We start from the raw sequence: 26,050 nt of genomic DNA, 5'->3' as shown, positions 1-26,050 counted from the left end.
TTCCTGTGCGTCTGTAGATAATTGGGTTGTACGTGCGGTCCGCGTTACATTCCAGTCTGCCATTAGATAGAAACACTTTTCCAACACATCATGGTATACCGAGTCCAAATAAGCGACTATACAAGCTCCACGTACAGTTTACGGCTGTGTCTATCGTGTATAGGCATAGTCTAACTTGTGATCAATACATAAAAAGAACAAAGCATATATAGCACAATCACTTTTTAATGCTAATACAAATACATATCAGTAGTTAACAGAAAAACAATATTCCATTTATATGTGCAAATGCCGGAACACACTACGCGTGTCCTGCATTCAGTGCGTAGTGAAAGTAAAGCGGTCGAACTAACATATCCAAGCTAAAAATTAAAAGTTAATTTACCTTTGGGAACTTCGTAAATATACTGCTCAAGTTTCGTTTCATTCTAAAACAATTACAATCTGGAAAATAGTGTTCATTGTTCATCTTATCAAAGAACTTGTCAGGTCACCGCGCTTCAAGCAATCTGACAAAGAAAGTGTAGCGTGGAATTGCAATTTTCATCGTTCATGAAGTAATCATAATTTTTCGTCATGTCACCACAATGTTCCTTGCCGCCCCAACTGTCTGGTTGTTCCGGGTACCAGAAAACATAGGTAATCCTTTCACCATTTAGCCAGGTCCACTTTCCTACTGAGGTAGTGTCCGTTGCACCGACCCAAGCGCCATTGCAAGGACCTGGAAAATAAAGAGCGGAGAATGGTAATATGTTCAAAGTACTGCAGAGATTAGTGGACATTATCCTCACACTCGTGTATATAGGGACAAATCGTGCAAAAATAAATGCTGTGTATGAAAATCGCGTTATCTTCGTAGTTTCAATGTACAGTAATATACCGATTTAATAGATCGATATAGATTGAATTAAATAAACTCGTACATGCATACTGTTGTGATGTCTTTGCCCTTCCATAATTGTTTTTCTGTTCGGATCAGGAGATCTGACAAAACCATACGAGAAAATGTCAAATACAGTTACAAACAAGGGGATTCGGTAGAAAGCGTAAGCGTATTATCACAGTCTCCCCGAATGTGAAATGTATCCAGGATCTCTACGCTGGAACCTATGGTGTACATTAAATATTCATATACATAGAGAGCTTAAATGATTAGATTGTCAAATAATAATCGTCATCGTAATATAATATTGCACATCGAAATATATTGCATTGTTTTCTGAAGCTAGCATAATATTGCCGAATGAGGTTTCAATCATGAGCGATATGCAGTGTAAGATATAACAGTCTTGAAAGGAATGTTTTGCATTCTCAATTTCACCTCAGGAGCAATACACGATACACTCGATTCGTATAAATCTTAAGTTTTGTTTCTTCACATAAAGATGGTTCTTTGCAAGATGAATCCTGTGATTTATGCTATTCATAGAGTTGCTTCAGTAAAGATACTTATCTAGATTTGTGCTGATAATGAGCTTTAAGGCTAAAGTTGACCAAATTGACAGCATTGCTGTCCATGTTGCGCTATAGTAAGTTTTAAAAAAAATATTTGCCGTTCGACACTGAATTTCCCATTTTAATATAATTCTGGTTATAGGATATTAGTTCTTGTTTGCTGTCCTCATTCAAATATATCTTGGGTGAAAATTCGAGGATATTTAATTTAGGCAGTGCTTTCATCATATCACTTTTGATAAGTTTTATCTAAAATTGGTTTATATTTTGAGTGAGTGGTCCTTCTAGACTGTTTCAAGTAAATCCGTGTCCGAAGTTAGAACTAGAAACTATACTTTACTACTTTTCTTGGCCTCGCATACAATCAGGGTTTTGACCACGTGCCCTTAAACCATACACTTGCATACACACCTCATTTAAGTCAACTAAACTCTGTCATTAATGACAAAATTATACTGAATACTACTAAAAGAACTATTAATAAGGAAAGAAATAAGGAAGTGGTGTTAATGATACTTTACCTGATTGTAGTTTGACTACAGATCTGAAGTAGTTAAGGTTGCTGTCCTTTAGACTGATCAAGTCCCCACCTTCTTGCTGACAGATTTTTCTGGATTCAGACCAGGTTTTACACTCGCTGTGGAACTTGTAGCAAAACTGGTCTTCCCGATAATACTCGTAGCCACTGCTACACATAGAATAGCCTGAAGAAAAAAAAGACCTTGCATACGTCTTTCCTTTATGCTTTTCCATTGGCCATACATATTGCATCGTAATATAGTATTAAACAGAGTGTAAACTAGATCATGTGACAATTTAAAAACTTGAAAATATCGTGAATCGAGTCCCAATTGATCCTAAAAGTTCGAACAATAGTCCAAAATAACGTGACGATAGGAATATAGGCTGTTGAAAAATAACCTTATATACATGTAATAACATTCTCTCAATCATTTTAACATATATCTCTATCCATAACCTATATTTAAAATATGGTCATTGATTAGTCCAGTATCGCTTTTAGTTATGAAAACGGAGTTTAGAACTACGACCAATTCTCACAAGCCGGAACCATCTACAACTGGATACAGATGTAGCTGCACAATGAACCGGAATTTCCAATATATATTCCTTTCATTCTTCATCAGTAGAACTCTTTGTCATGCACTTCAATAAACCCTGATCAGCAGGTGCATTAAGCGAAGGCGGATCAGGATGCCTTACTACTGCACTTGGAGAAGAGGTATACCTGAGTAAAGGCGGTGCATCATGTGCAATCAGTTTTTAGCAATCGATTAACAAATAAAATGTATGCTTACCAACGGCTAATTTGATAGAGGCTATTACGTCCAATATACTGCTGACTTTCTTTTCCAATGCTTCAATTCTCGTATTTGTGTTCTGGTAGAGCTCATTAATAGCCGTTTCACTCTTGTCCATCGGGCACATCCTTTTAAGTTCACTCGCTAGGTCTTGTAGGTTGACGCGCTGACAATATGACTGGTGAAAAAGGATCATTAAAATTGATGCAAATATCATTTTTGTTTGTTTTAAATGATGTTCAAGTTAGATCTAGGTGCTCAGACAGATCAGCAAGCCTTTCGAATGCACTCTCACATGCGTTATATATGAACGAATTCAGACCTCGGTCCCATTTTTTCCTTAGCTATTTCAAAATACTGAGTTCCGTTCATCCACAGCTGCACGAGCAAAGTGCCTGCAGTGAGCAACCCGTACACCATAATTTTCCTGAGCTTGGATTTAACCATAACCAGGAACTTGTAGAGAATATTATCTCTGTATTGTCACATTATAGATGAGTTTTATTAGGAAGCTGTAGACTTTATGGATGAGTTCCATAACAAGCCAAAAAATCTGTAATGCAACATATCTTAAAGCAGGCTCTGGCCAACTAAATAAAGTATTGATGGTGTTGAAATATACAAATACCTTTTTCCAGAAGATACTATGTGTATACATAAATATGAAAATAATACATATATCATGTTATTGTTACAAAACATTGTGTCAGACACACATGTACACATACATGTTTGGATCCGTCAGTGCACGCATGCACGCACACACATACGTACATCCATACATGCATGCATGCATGCATTCATGCATACATACATACGTACTTTCATGCACGCACGCACGTACGCACGCGGCGCGTACGCGTACACACGCGCACGCACGCACACGCACGCACATATACATACATACATTCACATAGATACATACATGCATACATACATGCATACATACATACATACATACATACATACATACATACATACATACATACATACATACATACATACATACATACATACATACATACATACATACATACATTCACATAGATACATACATACATACATACATACATTCACACATACATACATACATACATTCACATAGATACATACATGCATACATACATGCATACATACATACATATATACATACATACGCACGCACGTACATACATGCATACATACATACATACATACATACATACATACATGCATACATACATTCACATAGATACATACATACATACATACATTCACACATACATACATACATACATACATACATACATACATACATACATACATACATACATACATACATACATACACATATATATACATGCATACATACATACATACATACATACATACATACATACATACATACATACATGCATACATACATACATACATACATCTGCCACGTATTCTTATATTATTTTATATGATATAACTTGGTATTATCTGTAACATGTACGGCCCAGAAGGTAATGTATTGAAGCATATACAGACATATACTAATTGTGGGATTGGGTCAGCCGACACGTGCGTGTAGAAACAATGTAATTAATATTCAACCTACTTTATTTATTTTGAGTGATTTTCAATATTCATTGTGCATGCTCAATTAATGTATTTATTTGAAATATTCCTACAACGTCTGGTACGCCACACTGATTCTTCGGGGATACATACAATTTGGAAAATAACGACTCCAGAACCATGACAAAACAAGATATATCCGAGTTAGATTGTGTACTTCAAGATGACTCACTCGAATTGTCAAACGAATCGAATCTTGACCGTCCCAGTCCTACAGTGACGCATTAGTTAACTTGATTCGTTGCCTGACCGCCTATCTATCACATGGATATAACTAGTTGCTCATAGAAATGAGATTTTATGTGCTAATCATATTGGAACAATTTCTTCAAGATAAACGAGACTCATTAATTTAAAAGCCATAGCGAGACACATATTTGATAGCTTTATATGGTAAATATATGTGTGAAGACTATTTTGAAGAAAATGCAAGTGTAATCTTATCATTAGTTTTTTTTTTATACATGCTTTAATTTATGTATACATGTGACTTACGGACTTTGCCCTTAAACGAGGAATGTCATTTTCTACAGTCCTTATATATGGTTCGTATAAAGATTTAATGTTTTATTTATTTTATTTTTTACTGCTGGAATGAATTATTATGAAAATCCCAATGCTCGTTTCTTTGTTATCACTAGTATGTTGAGATTCTGTGTATAAAAAAAAAGTAAAAAAAAAAACATATTTGGATCAAACCTTGATAGTATTTGGAATAAGAACTATTTGAATGAACGCCGTGAAGCGGAGAGTTAACTGAACATGAACCTTTGTGTTTACATAGATACAAAATATTATGTAATTTTGACAAAAGTGGTTCGTTGTATACTATTTCAAAGAAATGGCTAACAAGTTCAAGGGGGCCCCCGAATGGCCGAGTGGTCTAAAGCACTCTCCGTTACGGATCACTGCCATCTCACCTCTGTCTGCTCCGGTTCGAGTCTCAGATTCAGCCAATGTGGGTATGTGAGAAAGCTTGCCAATAGATTCTCGTGGGTCGGTGGTTCTTTCCGGGGGTTTCCCCTGGATATTCCTCAACCATTAATATTGACCGCCATGTATAACAGAGCGTGTGCTAAAAATGGCGTTAAACACCACCACAACAACAACAATTCAAGAAATATTTTGATTGTCAGTCGAACACTTAAAAGTTGTTTCGTCGCTTGCGCTTTGTATAATGTTTATTTCTATAGCAACGTTTAATCAATATGTGATCAGAGCTATTTAAGAGATCTCTGTTATTTACAAAAAAACCAGTTGAGTGCATTACCATCAAGTAATTATGGATGTTGAAATACAAATAAATTAAAAAATAATAAAGAATATTCAGAATTAAAAAATGTACTAAAATAATGGGAGACATAAATTTACTAAAAACGGTTCGTTTTGTTGATTTTAAATGACTGATGTTGAATAAAATACAGATATTGATGACACGAATTAGTTGACAAATAAAACGATCGATATCGATTTTGTTCATTACTCATTCGATACTTTATAAAGGGTCCCAGTGGCTTAACGTTGTTTCTACCGGTTAGTTTCATGCGCTATTGACTCTAGTTACATACAAATATTCAGCGCTTTTGTTATGGCAAATGCGTGTCCACATTTTACGAACTAGTCCCGTCTACTATAGTTGTGGCACCAGTTGAAGAAATAAACGCGGAAAATGAACCAAAGTGTTGCAAGAATTTGTTTGCATAATTTGCAAGTGATAGTTTTGGATTCGCTTAATTCGAAATTGAAGAATGTTAGGATTTGAAATGTAAATCATTTTCTGAAAGTAAAGGCTTTCTTTCGAAATGAACATAAGTGTGTTTTTAAAATTATTGAAGTAATGTCTGAATAATTTGCTTGGTATAAAAGAAAGGATTTAGATGGTGAGGAAATTTAACGAACACAAAAATGAGTCATAACTTTATATTAAGGAGACTGCTACATTTTGTGAAGGAGGGGTATCGTTTAATGGAAAGGAAAACGAAATATTTTGTGAAGATGAGTTATAGCTTTAAATTAAGAAGAATAAAACATTTGGGGAGAATGAGTTATCGCTTTATATTAAGGAGAAATATACATTTTGTGAAGATGAATTATAGTTTATATTAAAGAGAATGAATACATGTTCGACCCGCCAAGGTGTAGAGTGTAGATAGGGTTATCATATCGGAATTTTGGCTAGTGAAGATGAAAATCCTCACGATAATATATTTAGCGGCTATATTATGCCGTGTATAAGAAATTATAAAAAGGTTATTTAACAATAAACAAAAAATTGGCTGGCAAATTCTCTATCAAGGAATGTAAACTTTCGCATAGCATTAGAGGATGTTTTTAACATATTGATCATGGTGACCGCATAAAGTCTTAAAATTGCAATCAACTGTGATAACTTGTGACGCAGTACAATTGAAATAAGTATTTTTAACGATGTAATTTAGTTTCTTTAAACCTTCTACACCTTGGCGTGTCGAACAGGTATTATAGTGCTTTGTCCTAGCGACATCTGTAGGATATCATGAATTGCCTTCCATAGTATATAATGCCAAATAACCAATTGTTGTCGTCGTTGTTGTTATAGGGTTTAACGCCATTGATCAGCACATGACGGCTAGTATAAGTAATGGAGGAAGAATCAGGGAAAACCCCGGAAAGAATCACGAGAAGCTACTAGCAAGCTCTCTCACGTACCCACATTGCCAACTAGCCAACGGAGTATAACAATGATGTATTGTACAATTGCCGTAAATTGTGTAGGCAATTGACCTAAAAAGTATACTTTGTAAGTTTAACACAGAAAGTATGTCTACATACCAGAGGGAATCAATTACAGGTGTATTTGAGTGAAATATATGTGTACAAACACGGACCGGCAGTGGAAAATTGGTTTTTATCAGTCCATTCAAGCTGTGTGCTCCCCTTGGACTTGATCATGTAGAAAAGGTGTTCAAATTTGAACAACTTAATTTTGATTGGATGCGTTGGCTTTCGGCCTCATCTAATGAAATTCACAGACCAGAAGCACTTAAATAGCTGCTCGATACACTAAGGTGCAGGTAGGGTTAACATACGGAACCTTGGATAGCGGAGATGGAAGATCTTTAAAGTACCTTATTATAAATTAGCCGCATATTATCGTATTGTGAGGACCATTGAAGTACTTTATTATAAATTAGCTGCATATTATCGTATCGTGAGGATCATTGAAGTACCTTATTGTACATTAGCCGCATATAATCGTATCGTGAGGGTATTTGAAGTACCTTATTATAAATTAGCCGCATAGTATCATATCGAGAGGCTTTGTGAAATGCAGTGTCCCAGTTACAGGTAATATCATCAAGACTGGACAGAATCGTATGGACTTTTGAAAAACATATCTTTAGCAAGGATAGTTGCAAAAATACTTCATGTACAAAGCGCTATGGGCCACCTTTTCTACATAGATAATTAGGTGCCATATAAGTACCAGATTACATGAAGACCATAAATACGCAAAATACTTAAATAAATTAATGAAACACAAACACCGAACATTTGAAAACTGGTTAATAAATTATTGCATCAGACATAGAAGCGTATATTGTTTGCATTTATAATTTTTGATTGTTTGAATCCTCTATTTTATTGATTTCATAGCTACCCATTTAATCTTACATGGCTGATTTCGCATTCGATACAGACGTTCAGTTTGTAATTCTGTATCGCACACGTAAAGTTTCCGCATCGCACACCCATAGTGGAAATTGTAACAAGTCTATGCTCTTAAAAAAAGTAACAGAAAAGAATGAAGACAACAAACATTGTAAAATTTACCAAATAATTTATTTCCCTAGAATAAAAGTGAAAATGAGATTAAAAAACTTATGGTATTACGAATTAAATCCAAAAATAATCCAAGAATTAAAGATACAAGTCCTAGTAGGAAAAAGTCCAGAAGAAACTCAATTTAGTCCCAAGAAGATCCAAAAATAAAGTCTATGACGTGTCTGTTATAGCTTAAAAAGTACTGATGTGTCAACAGTCTCTTTATGAATCATAGAAATATTATTCCAGGTTTGAATTCAGTATAAATTCCAATGAATGTGTTTATCCAAGATTTTTGTCAGAGCACTTTTATATTTCCAGAGAAAATAATCACTTGAATTCAATCATTTGAAGAAAATAAAATTCAGCTTGAACTAGTCACAACATAATTCAGCTTAAAGTGCCAGATGTTAAAAAGCACGACTGGTACAATCCTAACAGTTAAACAAGATAATATAGTTCTCTGCCTGACCTCAGGTCACATTAGCAGTTTAAAAAAAAACAATCATTACATAAAGAAAAATAACATTATAGAATGATCTAATGAACCTTGTTTACTTACAACACAATAGCTAATACAATTTATATGGGAATTTCCAAAAACCCTGACGCTGATCAACATATTTGCCATTTTTACCATTTCTTGTTTACCTGAATAATAATGTGGTGAATAAACTCATACACATAGATAATAATGAAGTTACTATTTGTTTTTTACATAAATGAAATTAAAAAATGAAAAAGTCAATTAGGTCAAGCAGAAATGAACTCAGTTTTGGACAAGGTCAAGCCCTGTAAACAATGCTGCTTTACAATAGCATTTAATGTAATAAAAAAAGAAAATTAATGGATAAACAATTAAATTAAAAATACATTACCAAATACTTTTTCAGCTTGCATTTTTAAAACATAGTCCATTTATAAAATAACGGAAGTTATTTATTGATTAATATATTAAATTATTCAAAAAAAGCAAACACATGCTTTGTAATTTGAAGAAATGTAGTCATATTGGGTGAAAATGGCCGGTTTTGCCTCTCAGAATAACGAGGGAGTACAGTAGGTAGCGACTGGCAGTTTACGGGCTCTTCACGGTATCGTCTATGTAAATTTAACATGGACAAAAACCCTAGTCCTGTATAGGGTCTAGGGGAATTAGCATTACAGACCTCCCTGGGCCTGTATAGGGTCTATGTAAATTTAACATTAACCACCCTGGGTCTGTATAGGGTCTATGTAAATTTAACATTAACCACCCTGGGTCTGTATAGGGTCTATGTAAATTTAACATGGACAAAAACCCCTGGGCCTGTATAGGGTCCATGTAAAATTGAAACAGGGAGGGTCTCTATTTTTTTTTTATAAAAAAAATTAAAAAGGGGTAGGCAATGAAAGTCAAGGTCTTTTCGAGAGATTGCAGTGGCCCTGAAAAGGGCCTTTGGGTTTCTTCTAATTTCTTCCATTTCTCCACCAGCTTCTTATTTTCTGTCCTACACTTTTTCTATTCTTTTCTTTCTTTTCTTCCTCCTTTTTCTTCTTTTTCTCTTCTTTCTGCTTCTCCTCCTCTCCTTTCTTCCTCTTCTCATTTTCTTCTTCTTTTTCAATTTTTTCGTTCCATGCTTTCATCCTTATCCTTTCCTCTTCATCCTCCTTCTCCTGCTTTATTTCTTTCATCAGATCACTGATGATTTCCTTTAGTTTTCTTAAATTGTTGATCTCCATCTTCACTCGATGGGGACTATAAGAATAGTGATCCTCGTTTAGTTTAACCAACATTTGCTCCATCATGCCCAAATTGTCCAGGACGTCTTGCAATTTTTTCATTTTATCAAGGTGGTTCGAAGCCATCTTTTTTTTTTTTATTCTTTGTAGAATGGGGCGAACGACGAACCTTGTGGGTTCTTATAGTTAAAGCGCGGACGTGAAGGAAAACATCCCCTACTTTTCTCATTTCATATTATCTACTATCCACATACGTGAAGCAACAATAAACAAACCCAAAATCTACTATCCACACACGCAAAGCATTAAAATGAAACCCAAATCTACTATCCACACAAACCAACTTAAGCGCTTACAAAACCCAATAATCTACTATCCACACAAACGTACGTGAGCTCTTACAAACACATACACTCACACTAGGAAAAAAAGAGTCAGTGTTTATATTCACACTACTCTACATGCACACATTGGCAAATGGATTACTATTTCTTTTCTAAAGGTTTGGGTAGCCCTGAAAAGAGCTGTTTGTTTTGAACTCCAGGGCACCTGGTTAATGATGGAACCTTCCAGGCCTGGCACCACACACACATCTTGTACTCCAGTCTCCTTTTACTTTTTTTGTTGGGAATGCGGAGGCGGGATGAGTGGCTTCAGAATCCCAATCTTCTGTCTCTGGGATTCTGAAATTTCCTCTCTCCTTTTCCTCCTTTTCTTTTTTTCTTCTTTCCTCCTCTTTCATCCTTCCCTTTTCGACGATGGCCTCCGCGGCCAGTTCATTTAGTATGCGCCTGGCATATTCCAGGTGCATCGGGAGTTCTAGAAGTTTAGCTAGTCTGGTGTTGATCAATCAACAAGGGTAGCTAGACTGCCGAGCGATTTTTAATTTATACGAAAAGCGCGGACGTGAAGGAAAACATCCCCTAAGACAAAACTTATAATACCTAGATAATGACTAACAACGCGCGGACCTAAAAGAAACACTCACTCACTTTTTTATACTACCCATCACTATTCTAAAAAAATTTTATTAAACAAATAATGTACTATCCACATACGTAAAGCATTTAAATGAAACCCGAATTTACTATTCCCACACTTCAAACAACAAAAAACATTATCATAACCTACTATCCACACAAACGTACGTGAGCGCTCACAATGGCACAAACACACACACACACACACACACAGTGTTTTAACTAACAAAAACAATTCATGTGCTTATACACGCACTTCTATTTTTTAACTTATTATAGGCAATCGATTGTTATTTCTTTTCTAGAGATTGGGGTAGCCCTGAAAAGGGCTGTTTTTTGTGTGCGAAGTTGAAGCTAGGGCGATTTTTTATATTCTAAGAATGCGACGTCCTCTGACGATAGACTTTCTGACGATAGGTCTGCTTCTTCGGAAAGAGAAGAAGAACTCTTTGGTGTCGATACGACAATCGACAAAGCCTCTGTCAGGTTCAGGTTGCTGCTGCTGTTGTTGTTGCTGTTGCTGCTCTCTCTGTTGTTTCTGAAGTCTGTACTTCTCTGTCCATTCTTCTTTCTCCCTGTTCATTTCTTCTCTGAAGAGCTCTTCTATCAGGTCTTCAGTGACTTTTAACATTCTCACATTCTCTATCTCTTCAGGCTTCGGTATCAGACTGTGTCTGACCCTATGCAAATTCACGTAGGCTTCGTTTAGCTTAGCTAGTCTGGAGCACATCTTCGTAGGAGGATGAGTCGACAGTGGATGGTTAGACTGGAAACTACCCCGGCTTTAAAGTCAAAGCGCGGACGTGAAGGAAAACATCCCTCCACGGTTTTCGAGCCAGAACGTTCAATGAGTGTCATGAGAGGGATAGTAAGAAGTCAAAGAGCATGAATCAAGATTCCTATAGCAAAATGTGACATTTTTTCTTTCCTGAACATACGTGTGCCTTGGCATTATTGGTAAGTATGCCTTGTCCACACGTAGGGCACAATCTCAGCTGTTGACAAGCACATTTCTGCTGTGAACCTTGCGTCTTCAGATGTTGTTGGTAACAGGCAGGACTGACAAAAGTGCGCAGACAAGCAGGACAATACACTCGTTCTTGTCCTTCGTTCAGACAGGGTGGAGAGGCCAAACATCCTGAGCATTTCGATCCACAATGTTTGTGTTGCTCTCGATTATTATAACCATAGTCACATTTCTCACAGTGATAACTCTATCCCATGAATGCGGTGATACTGGTAATGGTATCGAAATGGTCATCGTGATGATAGAGGTGAATGTATTTTCCATCTTTAAAGTCTTGGCCTCGAAACAACAGAGACCCACGCACTTCTTCAGGGTGCACTTTCAAGGTGTAGCGTGGAGCTAGGATATCTTGCAATGTTTGCATCTCAGGAATGCCACAGGGTGTGTCTGTGGACAGGTCGGCTTGTTGTAACAGGAGTTCTGCTTCACTTCGTTGTTTGGCTCGGTCCGATTGTCGAATGTTCTCCCAGTCTCTTTTCCATTCTACCGTGTCGTTCTTGTTGGCATAGGTTCGTCCCACCACAATAGCCCTGGCTAAATACATCTGGTCTTGAGAATTGTGAATTTGGACGAGGCTACGCTTAATGCTGCGAAGGTCGTTCACTAATAACATCTTTTTGCGTTGTCCGGTCCCTTGAGGAGGAGAGACGTGGGTCATAAACAGTGTGGCTTTTCCGTCGGTGATGTCAAACTGGTCATTGGATTGTTGTACGTGTTGAATTTTGTCCATGACTTTGGAAGGGGTCAATTCTGCAGGGCTACTAAACTCGATCCAAACAGGGGATTTCAAGCCGTCGTGTTGTATGGAAAGTTTCAAGCGATCGTCTTCTTTGGCTTGACATTGTCGCTTGAGTGCGGTGAGCAAAGAATCCCACATCTCGGTGATGAACCCTTCTGCTTTCTCTAACGGTGCGTCGGACTTGAAATTTTTGAACTTCACCCTGTACGTGTAAGCCGTGGTTCTAAATTTTCTAGAGGAGCGGTTTTCTGTCTCTCGAATGGAATAGTACTTTTCAGGGTTGACTAAGGGTGGTGAACTTTGTTTAGAGGAAGCCTCTCTGGGCTTGGATTCTGTTCACTCATGTCCTCTTCAAAATCACTGGCATGAATTTGTGCCAAGACTTCAGCTTTGGTACAAGGCGATAGGTCACGTTTCTGCCTCTTACTTTCTTCTTCTTTCTTCTCAAATGAATTGGATCGTTTCATCTTGTAGCAAAAAGTCAAATGACTCAAGTTTAAACACCACGGACTAATTTATAGTCATAGCAGACCAGCGTATATAAAAGGGTACGTGTCTTGTCCTTTCACTATTCATTTCACTTTCAAACCGAGCAGAACAATGTAAGAGACTACCCAGATCGAACGTTTCATCAGAGCTTTGCGAGGGGTCATTAGAAAATTTTCTTCAGACCAGTCGTCGGACTACTCTCCTTCCTTTCGAGATAAAAGTCAAGATACTTTCTATATCTGTCAGAAGAAAGGGCATTGGTCTTCAGAGTGTCCAGACTGTCAAAAAAGAAAAAAAAGGGGTTAGAAGAGACAAAAGTCAAGATACCTGTAATCATTGTCAAGAAAAAGGACATTGGTCTCCAGATTGCCCAAAAAAGAAACAAGAGGAGTCAGAAGAAGAGAGGGATTCTTCAGAGGAAGAAGAAGAGGAAGAAGAGGAGGAAGAAAGCAGACAGGTGAAGAAAAAGAAAGAGGAGAAGAAAAGAAGAAGGGAAGAAAGTGAGGAGGAAGAGGAGGAAAAGACTGTGACGGTGAAGAAATTTAAAAAACAGAGAGACTAAACAATGAGACAGAAGAAGTGTATGAACTTTTTAAAGTGCTCTGTTGTGAATTGTGAATTGAATTGTAAAATTTGTACCAGAATAGAAAGTCTATAAAACGTAAGAGTCTTTGGGTTTTGATTTTAAAATAAGAACATACACTCACACACAGACACGTACTATTGGGCAAAATGTTTTTTTTTTGAGTTATTGGTAATTGAAAGTCTATCTCTTTTCGAGAGACATGGGAGGCCATGAAAAGAGCCTTTTTTGGTGTAGGGGTGAGTTTAAGCAATCAACTTTAACTGTGTTAAGACTTTGCCACGGCCAAGGCCTACTTCTGGACTGCTGTTGATGATGATGATGATTTGGTTGAAATCACTAAGGGTGGTACGGTAGGCTTAGTCACAGGGTTGGAGTGTTTAGCTCGGGAAGGTCGTATTCTCTTCGGTCGTAATAAAGAAGTCTGATACATTTGTTTCCGACTTCTTAACTCCGCTAAAATGTCTAACAGTACCGTGACCGTTTGATTTTCACACCTTGTTTCTTTGCTACTGCTACTTCTTCTTGTTGTTGTTTTTTTCTTACCTCTTCTTCTTGCTGCTGTTGCTGTAGGAGAAAAGCTTGTTCCGCTTCCTTTTGCTGTTGTATAAATTTCTCCAATTCTTCTTTCTGTCTCTGTCTAAAATTCTCCACGTGCGGTAATGAAGGAGAAGGTGACGAAGGTTCCGGAACAAATTCTTGCGAGGTAAGAAAATCCACAAAATCCCAATTCACCTCTTCTGAAATTAAGTCCGGGTTCCCTTGGGTAGTCTCCACGGTTGGTGCACCCCAATTTATCGTTTTCTGTGTTTCCGTCATGTTGAAAAACTGTCGCATGAATTGACTGCGCACAGGCGCTAGCGAATCTATATAGACCACGTGACGTCACAGACAGCTTTCTTCGGATTGGATGTGGGCTGACTGAATTGTGTAACGCGTGTTTGGATTGGTCAACGAACTCAATCCGTTTCAATCCTTCATCTCCCTATAAATAAATGCAGTTCACTGCATTCCTTCACCTGTTCTCGGCGCCTCAACATGTGGACCGACGTGCAATCTTCCACGCTTGTATCATCCATGATGTTCCGGACGGACATACCAATGTATGTCCGATCCAAGTGGACAGTTGTCCATAGGACAGACACCAGCCTATGGATACGTAGGATCTATGTGGAGAGGCAAGGATGCCTCAAAAGAGTTTTAGTATATGGTCCTACAGTTAGGCGAAGCCTAAGGACAAGAAGTCACAGATGCCCTTTATGTTAACATACCTTAATATTAACATAAAACCACAGGCCCTTTTCAGGGCCACTCCAGTCTCTCGAAAAGACCTTGACTTTCATTGCCTACCCCTTTTTTATATTTTTATTTTAAAAAAAAACAATAAAAAAAAACAAAAAAAAAAAAAAAAACAATAGAGACCCTCCCTGTTTCAATTTTACATAGACCCTATACAGGCCCAGGGGTTTTTGTCCATGTTAAATTTACATAGACCCTATACAGACCCAGGGTGGTTAATGTTAAATTTACATAGACCCTATACAGGCCCAGGGAGGTCTGTAATGCTAATTCCCCTAGACCCTATACAGGCCCAGGGTTTTTGTCCATGTTAAATTTACATAGACCCTATACAGGCCCAGTGGTGTTTTTAATGCTAATTCCCATAGACCCTATATCGCCCCACTTTACTACTCTCGTTCCCAGCTACAACAGCGATGTTACAGAGACGACTCGTTCCATATTGTATTTCATCTAAAATTCCAAACCTTGCATAAAATTAATTTCAGCTTCAGAGTTTCAAAAATATGATTTACGGAAAATTTCAAGATATATTTTAAGGATCAAGTTTAAGTGAAGGAACGTTCGAATTTGTTTAGTAAATATGAGGATAAACCAGATATATTTGCAGCATCAAGGTAGACGTACTAGTTTTATTACGTTATGGTACTTGCGTTTCGCAAGAGTTAGAGCCACAATGCCGCCATTACGTGCAATAATGCAAAATCATCTGAATAATACTGCATTTTAAAAAAATGATTGTCCAAAACATAGTTGAATTTTATTAAAATCATATAATATGAACGGTTCATTACATTTGAGTTATTTAATTTCCTCTTCGAATTGGGAAATCCAGCCATTTTTCACACGTGTACGAATTAATCCGATGTTGATCGGCGACATCCTTGGGTCAATCGATTGCAGTGGAAAGCTGGAACACAAGACTTGATGACGTTACCGTTGAGTACATTAGAATTCAACACCAGGCTATGTCACATTGTCTTCAGCAGAAATTTGTGCTTCAAAGTATTCCATCCAAGTCTTATTTTTATTTAATGTACTCTTTCTTCTCTGGTCTTTCTGGCTCTTCTGCATTCGATCTCGAATCAATTTATCACATCGCTACATTTGGAGCTCTCCCGTAAAAGAAAAGAATTACGAGTGACTTCGTTTACAAAATTAGGGGCTGGCACCTCTTAATTCTAAACTAAATATTTGAACGTTGTTTAAAGCATACGTATTGATTACGTCCGATAGATTTTGGCCAAAACATTTCCATATTCCAAAGTTTAGTTAGATTGGAAGAAATGTGAAATTTATGATAAACTGCGGTATTGGAAATTGGTTCACATAAATATGTATATGTTGTATATAATGAAGCCCACCACACTTCATAATAAACTTTGTGTCTTTGGTACCGAAGTGCACAAGTGTCTCACTGATACCTTTGATGATTGCGCAAATACTTCGGAGTGGTATGTTTTTGTTGTGTGTTTTGCACCATTTTTAGTACAATATAGAATTAGAAGTAAATTTAACATCATATGACTACTGTCATAAATACTGTCAATGGTACTTTACAAAGGATTAGGCAAACTAGAACGAAAACAAATAAATGAAGATTTCAAACAAATGCAGAAAAATGGAAAGTGATTTTTAAAACCTGCCTTGTTTGGAGGACTGTCCACATGAAACTGTTCGTTGCGTATTGACATGAGATATATCATTTACAAATTCGAACATCATGAAAGCCAAAAATTCAGATATACAAGAAAGCAATGAAAACTAGTTAGAAATTGAAAGTCAGCACATTTTTTGGTGCGAACAAAACGTATATACTAGCAAAAGCCACTACATTCCTTAGACATTTTAGATTGTGTTAAATTAAAATGTCTTTAAAAAACACAAATCGTTGCGAATATCATTTATCAAACATCATTAACAATTAATTATGAAATGATATTGCTAAGCCTAGTAGGCTGTATAAAATGAGATAATTCAATTACTTGTGCCAGACACAGAGTGGCTTTAGCAATCAAATATAGCCTCAAATGACTACTGCGTCTAATATCGTGTGCAATGTTCGTAATGTATTGTAATTCATTTCTGTATTCTTCTGATGTGAGGATTCATTTTCTATCACAGTTTTGACTGCGTATTATGTAGTAATGATACTAGCTGAAAACATGCAGTTTTACCAATTTTGTGTGTGTAGATGATGGATATGGCACATAAAGGACGGGAATATCAAGCAAAGTCATTCTACTATGTAGGTTCTATGTTAGTGAAGTACATTAACATGATCAATCTCACTTCTAGCTGGTCTAGCAATATATTTGTTTGTGACAATATATTTGTTCTGAGTGATACATAAATCGGTATAGAAATATTTTCTAAATTTATCAAACTAAATACACTCAGATATTAATGGTCTAGTAATTTATTTTTCCTTGACCCGCCTTGCTATTTGCATATCAATTATACAATTATTCATACTTTGTGCCATTCCACCATCGTGACTAGTGGCCCCGAGTGGCCGAGTGGTCTAAAGCGCTCTCCGTTACGGATCACTGCCATCTCACCTCTGTGGGTTCGAGTCTAGGATTCGGCTAATGTGGGTATGTGAGAAAGCTTGCCAGTAGCCTCTTGTGGGACGGTAGTTCTTCCCGGGGTTTCCCGAGTTCTTCCTCCACCATTAATACTGGCCGCCAGGCATAGGCTATCGTGTGCTGAAAAATGGCGTTAAACCACACAACAACATCCATCGTGATTTGTTTTCATTTATGCAATTATTGAACTGAAAAGTTTAAAATATTCATTTAAATTTGATGTATTTGTTTTGTTTGTGCACGGGAGAAAAGAAACAGTGTAGTAAACTGTTGAAGTGATGGAAAGGTCAGAGGACAGAAAACATTTAGGAAAAGGAAAAAGTTAATAGGAAAACAATGTGATCAGTAAAACCAGTGCATACGAGTTTCGGAAACATGTGTCAAAGCTCCAGAACTGTGCAGAAATGCATTAAAATGCGACATTTTTTAATGAACACATAATACTTTGACACAGGCTGATGTCAGAAACACTCCAACCCTCCAACGAATAAAGAAAAAAACATAGGTGGCTCCACGGCTTTCTCTGGACTAAATGTACGATATTTTACATTTTCATATTTATAATTCTTGACGTATTTCTTTGGTAATATGCATATAATATTAAAGCAGAATCATAGTCACGTCAGAGCTTTTTCAATATTTGTTCATTTTCTAACACATCTGACCGATCAATTGAAAAACAATATGTTTCTATACCAGGACCTTACTCCTCAAACCTAACTATACCATGAAACAAAACCCACATTAAACTTTTACTTGTCTCAGTTAAATACTACTGTGTTATCAAAGTCGATCTAATGTGTCTTCCTCACATAAATACATTTGTAAAGGAAAAATAATGGCAACGTATCGGTAGAGGACTGTTTTATCCTGTCTTTAGTTAGAAACAACATTCGAAGTCACAAATCCAGATTGCCTAAACATATACTCACATTAAAAGGAAAGCACGTTCACACAGTTTAATGAAATTGAAGCTTTAATGTAATGTGGACTTTTTGGGGAAAAAAATTAAAATAGCCATTTCATTAGTACATTTTAAAGAAATTCGTACCTTTTATTCCAATGATACCGTAAAGAAAGCAAGGTTTGAGTGATGAAGATGGACTCTTTGAGTTTCCTTCGATAAAATGCAATATGAGTATGTATTAAAAAAAGCACTTCAAGAAAATCGGCTATGAATATGTGGAGTTTAAGTAATGGTGCATTTAGCTCAATCTTCATATTATGTCATGGCAAATAAGGGAAATCTTTCATTATCGGCGTCTTATTGAACGCGTCTGTATGACACCCATCACTGATGACTATTTATAAAAAATAATAGGTTGCTGAAGCAAGCAAAGGTAAGAATATTGACGAGCGAGGAGCAATGTTGTATATAGTTAGAACATCTCCATACAGTTAAATAAGACTCATTAATCACTAATTTTTCATCAAGGTCTCGTATCCCCTCCGCCCTTTCAATAAGAAGAGACGACCAGTAAGATGCTTTCTAGCAACGCACATCAATAAATTACAAAGCATTCACCAAAATAAATATTTTATACTCCTAAGATGAAGGAAAAACTGAGTAAATAAAATATCTGCATTCCAAATTTTTCATGACGTTAATCTATTTATTTATTTTTATATTGTCACTCTGCCATAAGTAGTGAAAATCAGTAAAACTTCAAGCCCCGTTTGAGCCAATACCAAACAAAATGTGTGGATATGACAGCAGTAAATGCGATTCAAACAGAACTCAGATTTGTAAAAAGAATCAACAGAAATTTGGTTCAAGAATGTGAACATTTTACCTGAAAATTGATTACTTTGCGGAATCGCAATCAGTTGTTCATGCGGAATTATTCCAACTTAGCCACCCATAACAATTGTGGCTTTAGTTACAAACACAACCGATACAAGTTGTTCCGCATATAACAGATTTTCGACAAGGGCTACCTTAAGAGGACATATATGTATGATATCTCTGCAATCTGATTTAAATCAGATCTCCACTGTCATACGTGACAATTTGACAGACCGATTAGGGGTCGTGTTCTTGTGACCTAGGTTATTATCATAATCATGCATTAGCCAACCAGTCGATGTCTCGCATCTTCGGAATTGGGAGACTGCCGAGTGTGGCTGAACACCATCAATATGTGTCGAACGATTTCATTCGCTTTCTGATTCAATAGTCGCCAGAACATTATCCTAAGCGGTTGCAGTCAGATCTTCACGTAGGAACGTGGAGATCTGGTCTTAATCAGATTGTGGAATGGAGATTATAATTATGGAGATGGTGTGAGATAACATATCCAATCCTCGTTTGGTTTGGTGCTTTACGGCACAGCAACAAAACTAGGCTACTAAGTTTGAATAGGAGTGAAGTGCATTGCCCTAGGCCACACCAAGGTAGCTGTCTCAGGCTGGTCTGATTGGAGCCCGCACCCTTTCTGTTGTAAGTCCAGCACACTAACCACTGGGCAACCGCGCCTCTCTTATCAATGATTCAAATATTAAACGAAATTATTAAATTGCTAATCCCGGGAAACTGTTTGGTACTATAAACAAAGTAAGAATATATTCATTGGTCGTTTTAGTGAAGCTGGCATAGAAATGTGAAATATGTGTTAAATAACATTAATGTCTTTCTTTTGATCTTGTTATCTCCACAGTTTACAGAAAAGGGATTTCTTAAGTTTATGAATTTCTATTAAACAATACTTATTCTTTTGTTAAGTTGTCATAAAATTAAACAGCGACTAAATGGCAAAAAAGTTTGTGTCGAATGAAATTGTTAGATATTAATATGCATGAGAGAGAGAGAGAGAGAGAGAGAGTCTCATGCAAAATTACAGTTTTAGAGCGTGCAAAGATAATATAAAAAAAAAATCACATGCTGCTATCCATGTCGCAGCCAACATTCATCTTGTTAAAATCTTGTCACAATCGTAGATGAGACATTCCTAAAATGTTACCATCTGGAAAGATAGTGAACGTTGTATTCACTGCCTACACGTTGTAAATGAAATGCTGACCAATCGTTTCGACATGTAATACACTCTTACAAATACCTTCTTTATGCATTGCCACTGAATAGGTATTTACAGGTCTAGAACGTTTTGAAACCTTTGATGAAACGAAAACAGAATAAAACACACCACCCACCCCCCAACAAACCCCATGGATAATTTGTCGATGGGTCATATGATAATCATACCAGGAAGTTAACACAGGGATATTTTAATGATAGCTGCTGTACAACTGTATGTTCAAGCTACCCTTTCTTACCATGAAGACAAGTCGTGTAGCTAGGAACATAAGCTCATCTCGTACTACTTTCTTGTCTCTGTGTGTGTGTGTGTGTGTGTGTGTGTGTGTGTGTGTGTGTGTGAGAGAGAGAGAGAGAGAGAGAGAGAGAGAGAGAGAGAGAGAGAGGAAAAGAAAATATGTTTAAAAGATGGAGTCCAGATTACCAACTGTTTTGAAACAACTAAGGGGTGAAAACATTTCTTAATGGATTTTGAATTTAAATAAGAACTTGATGAACCGTTCGATAGAACAGAGATTAAAACTTACATTAACAAATTTTCCTGAGATAAGAACACCGACCATTGAGATTATTTAATAGACTACAATAAAATTACTGACCTGGACTACTCATTGAAATAGGCCACTATTTTATATATTTTGTTAAGACTGTAAGGATTAAAGATGAGCGTCTACTTTTGATAATATGGTAGGAAATGGATATGGCATTACTAGTATGAAGAGTCACTAACAAATGAAAAACAACCTTTAGAATTTTTAAAGCTTCACATAGAAATAATAGAAGATGGCATTTTCTATATGGCATCCTTTCAGGAACAATGGCTTAAACAAATCATGTGCATTGCAACCTCTTGTCATATTAGGAAAAAATTCAGATTTATATAAAAAATCTATATTTGCGTTGTTTTAAATGTTCTGCAGGAACTGTAGTGGAGTTTGCTTGCCAAATATTGTTGGAGGGTATTTCAGTAATTCAGTGTTACACTTTCCAGCAAGAAAAAAAACCAAAACAACAACAACAAACAACAAGAAGATAACAGCGGTAAACGCGTATCCAGCATGCGGCAAGTATATTAACAGCTCAACAGAAAAGTTTTAGAATTGCAAGACAGATTCTTATGCGGAGTAATTCGATTCTTAGACAGCCACCCGCAACGTGTGACCTTGAACTAAATCATAACCGAATTGGTGCGACAGCTTTTCTGAACAAAACTGATATTCGATCATTCCATGCATGTATGTCATATCTGATATCAGCGATGGGGATACAGTGTGTAATTATTTGCTAATCATTTATTTTGAAATAGACATTCAAATGTGTGTGCGATTTAGATTTTTAGCTTTAACAATGTTTGTCATACCGCCATTGTTGTTTGCAGTATGGCAGTTTATAGTGATGTCTAGCATTGGGGCATCATGCCATTCACACGTAGCATCAAGCCCCACCAAGGCACACAATCCTGACACCGGGCCGATCAGGACTAACACTAGCCTTTTAATGCTGAGCGCCAGACGAGGCAGCTGATAATACCATTTGTAAAAGTCTTTAATAAGACTCGGCTGTGGTTCGAACTCGTAACCTTCCACATCAAAGGAGACCGCTCGTATCACTTAGTCCACCTGATCGGTCGACATTCATATGTGAAATACTATATGTCAGATGAAATTGGCATCTTTCACTCAGTACTACTCTGAGTTATATTGCTCTCTAAACACTCCGACACTGTTATACTGTTTATATTTCTGTCCATACAAAATGAAGGGTTTGCGTCATTGATCGAATTTATATTAGATGATAGTTATTAGTAGTGTGTGCATAAAACCGACAGACAGGCAGACGAACAGGCACATCAACCGACAGTCAGAAGGAGTTTCATGTAATTTGATGTTGAAGAGTCTAGAGAGATAACCCACACGACAATCACATTCCTCTGTTCGCAGCGCAGCCAATATTGTTCTTGTCAAAAGGTAGTAGCTGTCTTAGATAAGAAATTCCTAAATACTTACCTTCTAGCTATTTGAGGATCTTTGTATTCAATGTTAAAACGTTAAAAATAAAATGCTGAGCAATTACTTGACATGTTAGATACGCTTATGGACATAGGTCTTCTAAAGCAATGACTTGCAACCGGATATGATAACTAGAAGCCAGTGATATAGGACAAGATAAAGCTTGTGGAATGTAGTTACAATGTGGTATCACTTTTGAGTGTTCGTTGTCCATGGATTAAACAAAACCCAGGAAGTTAACACATACATATTTATGTGGTGGCAGTACTGGTATGGTTCGTCTCCCTTTTCTTAGTTTATTCAGTGTGTGTGTGTGTTTGTGTGTGTGATATGGATTTTCGACGTAGCTTTAACAATTTTTCAGTCTTATTGCTACGATGTCTGCAGTGTGACAGTTTATAGTCATGTCTAGCACTGGTATCCCACCCAGTCACATTATTCTGACACCAGGCCAACCAGTCCTAACACTAACCTCTTAATGCTGAGCAGCTGTTTGTACCATTTTTGTAAGTCTTTGGTATGACTCGACCGGGGATCGAACCCACGACCTCCCGCATGCGAGGCGGACGCTCTAACCACTAGGCCACCGGATCGGTCAGTTTAGTCAGAACAATGCAAACCAAAAACACAGCTCGAATAGATACGGACGGGGGCACATCCATCACGTTTTGATCCGTGCGTGTATGTGTGTACATAATAGAGAAATCTAAAATAAATGATGAAATACAAATGAACATATACTATTTCGTTTTGAAATGTAATATTTTATTAATGACGGTAGAACATTGAGAACATTATTCGCAAGAGATTCACACCTAATATTCATGAAGGAAGTTTAATCTATTAATTAATTTGACGGCGAACGTTCTGCTAAAGTTGAATACGCACTCATTACGATGTAATATGGTTTTGGGGCAGGTGGTTTCTGAATGATTTTCGTACATTTTGACAATTCAAAGAAGGTGCAGTGGCTACTGTGCAAGATCATCCTAGTGTTACGAAACCTAATACGAAATTAATGAATTATGTATGCGCTAAATATAACATCACTGTGACGATATCTCTCTCTCTCTCTCTCTCTCTCTCTCTCTCTCTCTATATATATATATATATAGACTGATAGATAGATAGATAGATATTGGCAAGCTCAAAATCTTTAATATAATTCAAACAGGGAGACATTGCAGGACAAATTGTTTCAAGCATAAAGATTCACTTGAGTCAAGTTGTTTAATCTTTACAATACTGTCAGATTATATTGATTTTTGAAATACTATTTGCCATAGTGCAAATCGGAATAGATTCATAATGTTTTCTTCAGATCACTTCCTAATAAAGCGTTATAATTTTAGTCACTAATTTCGGCGGTACTAGTTAATGCCATATATGTTTGAAATGATAAAATTTAAAATGCGTTTTCTAACTTACAATACATTAACGGTGATGCATCGACTTTACTAAAGCCGATGCCAAGTCCCGCTTAGCAATGCTTACAGTGATTGGACAATGTATCAGAGGTATCCGTTTCGACACCAATTCAAGTAAACTTAATTTTCTTTCTCTTTGTACTAAACATTGACTAATCTCATACTGGCAGGTGAGTCTGACTTTGTAACTAGAGCTATACATCTAGAAAATAAATCATACGAACATAATCAAATAGCTGATTAATCTGAATCAAAACACCCAAAATGTCAGGGGTTGGCTTGAGATCGATCTCCTCAAAGTATTTGTACGCCGTAGCGACCATGTGGCCCACTTGGACTGTACCTGTAAAGATAATAGTAAGCAGCAGCGATCCACAACGGGTTCAAATTTACCTTACCCAGCTCTAAATATGTTTGTTTCGATATGTATTTATCTTTTACCGAGTATATTCCATATTATAGTGTATATTGATACATCAAGTTAACGGTTTATGATTACTGCTTGCAAAGAAACGTTACCATATTTTAAAGAAACACTTAAATATACGGAGGGCATATTCGCTGAGACTGAGAAACAGAACAAACGGGATGTGATTATGACAAAAGAACCCGACGGGATGATTCTGGTAGAACACCTTGCAAGCTTTGCCAAGGGCAGCAAGATTAACACCAAGCCCATATATGAGGCTGATAACTCCTACACAACTTCCATCTGAATCTCCCAAAACATATGGTTAACTGTCTAAGGTTCACATTATTATCCACAGCTTTATTATTTACCAACCATGTCTGTGATCAACACAACTCTGCTCTTAAAATCCAACCAGGTCACCAGCGATAATTTTACGGTGCGTTACGTGACCCCGATTTCCTTGACGACGAGACTGAGTACGAAATCGAGTTGATCACAACTTTCACAACTTGAGCGCACTTATTAACGTTTCCGATGCGGCATCGACTCCAACTCATTCGCGACACTCACGATATCGCTAACGAAATACGTCGACGTTTCACCACAAACAACCACAATTGGAGTAAAATTAAAATTAAGCCGAATTACAGCACGGGATAGCACGGTAAAGACCGAAATTACGCTCGCTGGGGGATATCCTGTAGACTGCAAAGTCGAAAATACATTCAAGTCGATTCTTGATTTTACACTACGTCAGTTGTCCTCAGATTCCGTTAAGGAGGGAGATGCTCCGGTGAACATCAGCAACACGAATAGTTTACTCATTAAATGCTGGATCTCCGAATGGTCTTAGGATACCCGCAGTGGTTCGAGCTGAATGATTTATAAGTTCTGTCCAAAAAAGGCATCTGCCTCTTTAATAACCATACAACTTTCTCGATTGATTTATTATACGGTAAATAATTTTAACAGTATTTTCACTATGACCATGTCAATTACGAATGCATCCGGACAACCTGTGTTTTTTTAACAACGAAGGGGTCACGTTTTATCTCCATCCAGAATGTATTCATCCATAATTGGTGGAAATCACTTATTGTATCGATTAATACTCGTACGATTATCGCATGATTATGTGGAGATCAAACTTCGAAGGTTATGGAGTGCCACGAGAATTCTCATGCGCTGTGTGCGCTGTGTGAGGCTCATCTGTACGCGCCAGTAACGTGACAGTGATCACGCACTTTTTAGCCACATCATGTATCAGAGTCATCTGTGTCAAAGATCCAGCACTGAGTGGATGTACTAAAAGCACGAATGTTATCATCGGCCGTAATCATGTCCGAGACCGATGAAAGCTGTTGTCAGGACATTTCGAAAAAACCTGGATCGATTTAATAAACACATTATCCATGGTACACCATATTCTGCTCCGTCGCTCCTTGACATCTTGACAGCAGTTTACGAAACATCCATGTGACTTGCGTAGTACTTGATTAAACCTCTAAATTGGCTTCGGAAAATAAAGTTGCCACGGGAGAGTTTATGCATTCTAAAT

At 37.0% G+C, this 26,050-nt stretch overlaps 1 protein-coding gene and 1 non-coding gene across 2 annotated transcripts; both read right to left on the bottom strand.

Annotated features, from left to right (window-relative positions):
- Positions 1–209: 209 nt before the first annotated feature.
- Positions 210–3,081, bottom strand: LOC149798424 (perlucin-like). Its single transcript, XM_089960600.1, has 3 exons — positions 2,775–3,081; positions 1,977–2,159; positions 210–721 (listed from the first exon to the last, which is right to left on the bottom strand). Exons 1-3 carry the CDS (start codon positions 2,992–2,994, stop codon positions 501–503), a joined length of 624 nt encoding a protein of 207 aa, XP_089816726.1. The 5' UTR covers positions 2,995–3,081; the 3' UTR covers positions 210–500.
- A 20,092-nt stretch (positions 3,082–23,173) lies between these two features.
- On the bottom strand, positions 23,174–23,246 carry Trnaa-cgc (transfer RNA alanine (anticodon CGC)). The gene has a single exon. It is a non-coding gene; the product is annotated as a tRNA-Ala (tRNA).
- Positions 23,247–26,050: the final 2,804 nt, after the last annotated feature.

This window comes from Sinohyriopsis cumingii, chromosome 6, assembly GCF_028554795.1.
Source record: "Sinohyriopsis cumingii isolate HCF-2022 chromosome 6, ASM2855479v2, whole genome shotgun sequence".
NCBI classification, from domain to species: domain Eukaryota; kingdom Metazoa; phylum Mollusca; class Bivalvia; order Unionida; family Unionidae; genus Sinohyriopsis; species Sinohyriopsis cumingii.
The sequence above is the reverse complement of the archived record's forward strand: the minus strand, read 5'-3'. Positions and strand labels throughout refer to the sequence as shown.

Coding starts and splice junctions, on each gene's coding strand:
- LOC149798424 (XM_089960600.1), bottom strand. CDS start 2,994: ATGATATTTGCATCAATTTTAATGATCCTTTTTCACCAGTCATATTGT. Junction 2,160..2,774: donor CTCTATCAAATTAGCCGTTG/GTAAGCATACAT, acceptor TTTTTTCTTCAG/GCTATTCTATGTGTAGCAGT. Junction 722..1,976: donor TGTAGTCAAACTACAATCAG/GTAAAGTATCAT, acceptor TTTATTTTCCAG/GTCCTTGCAATGGCGCTTGG.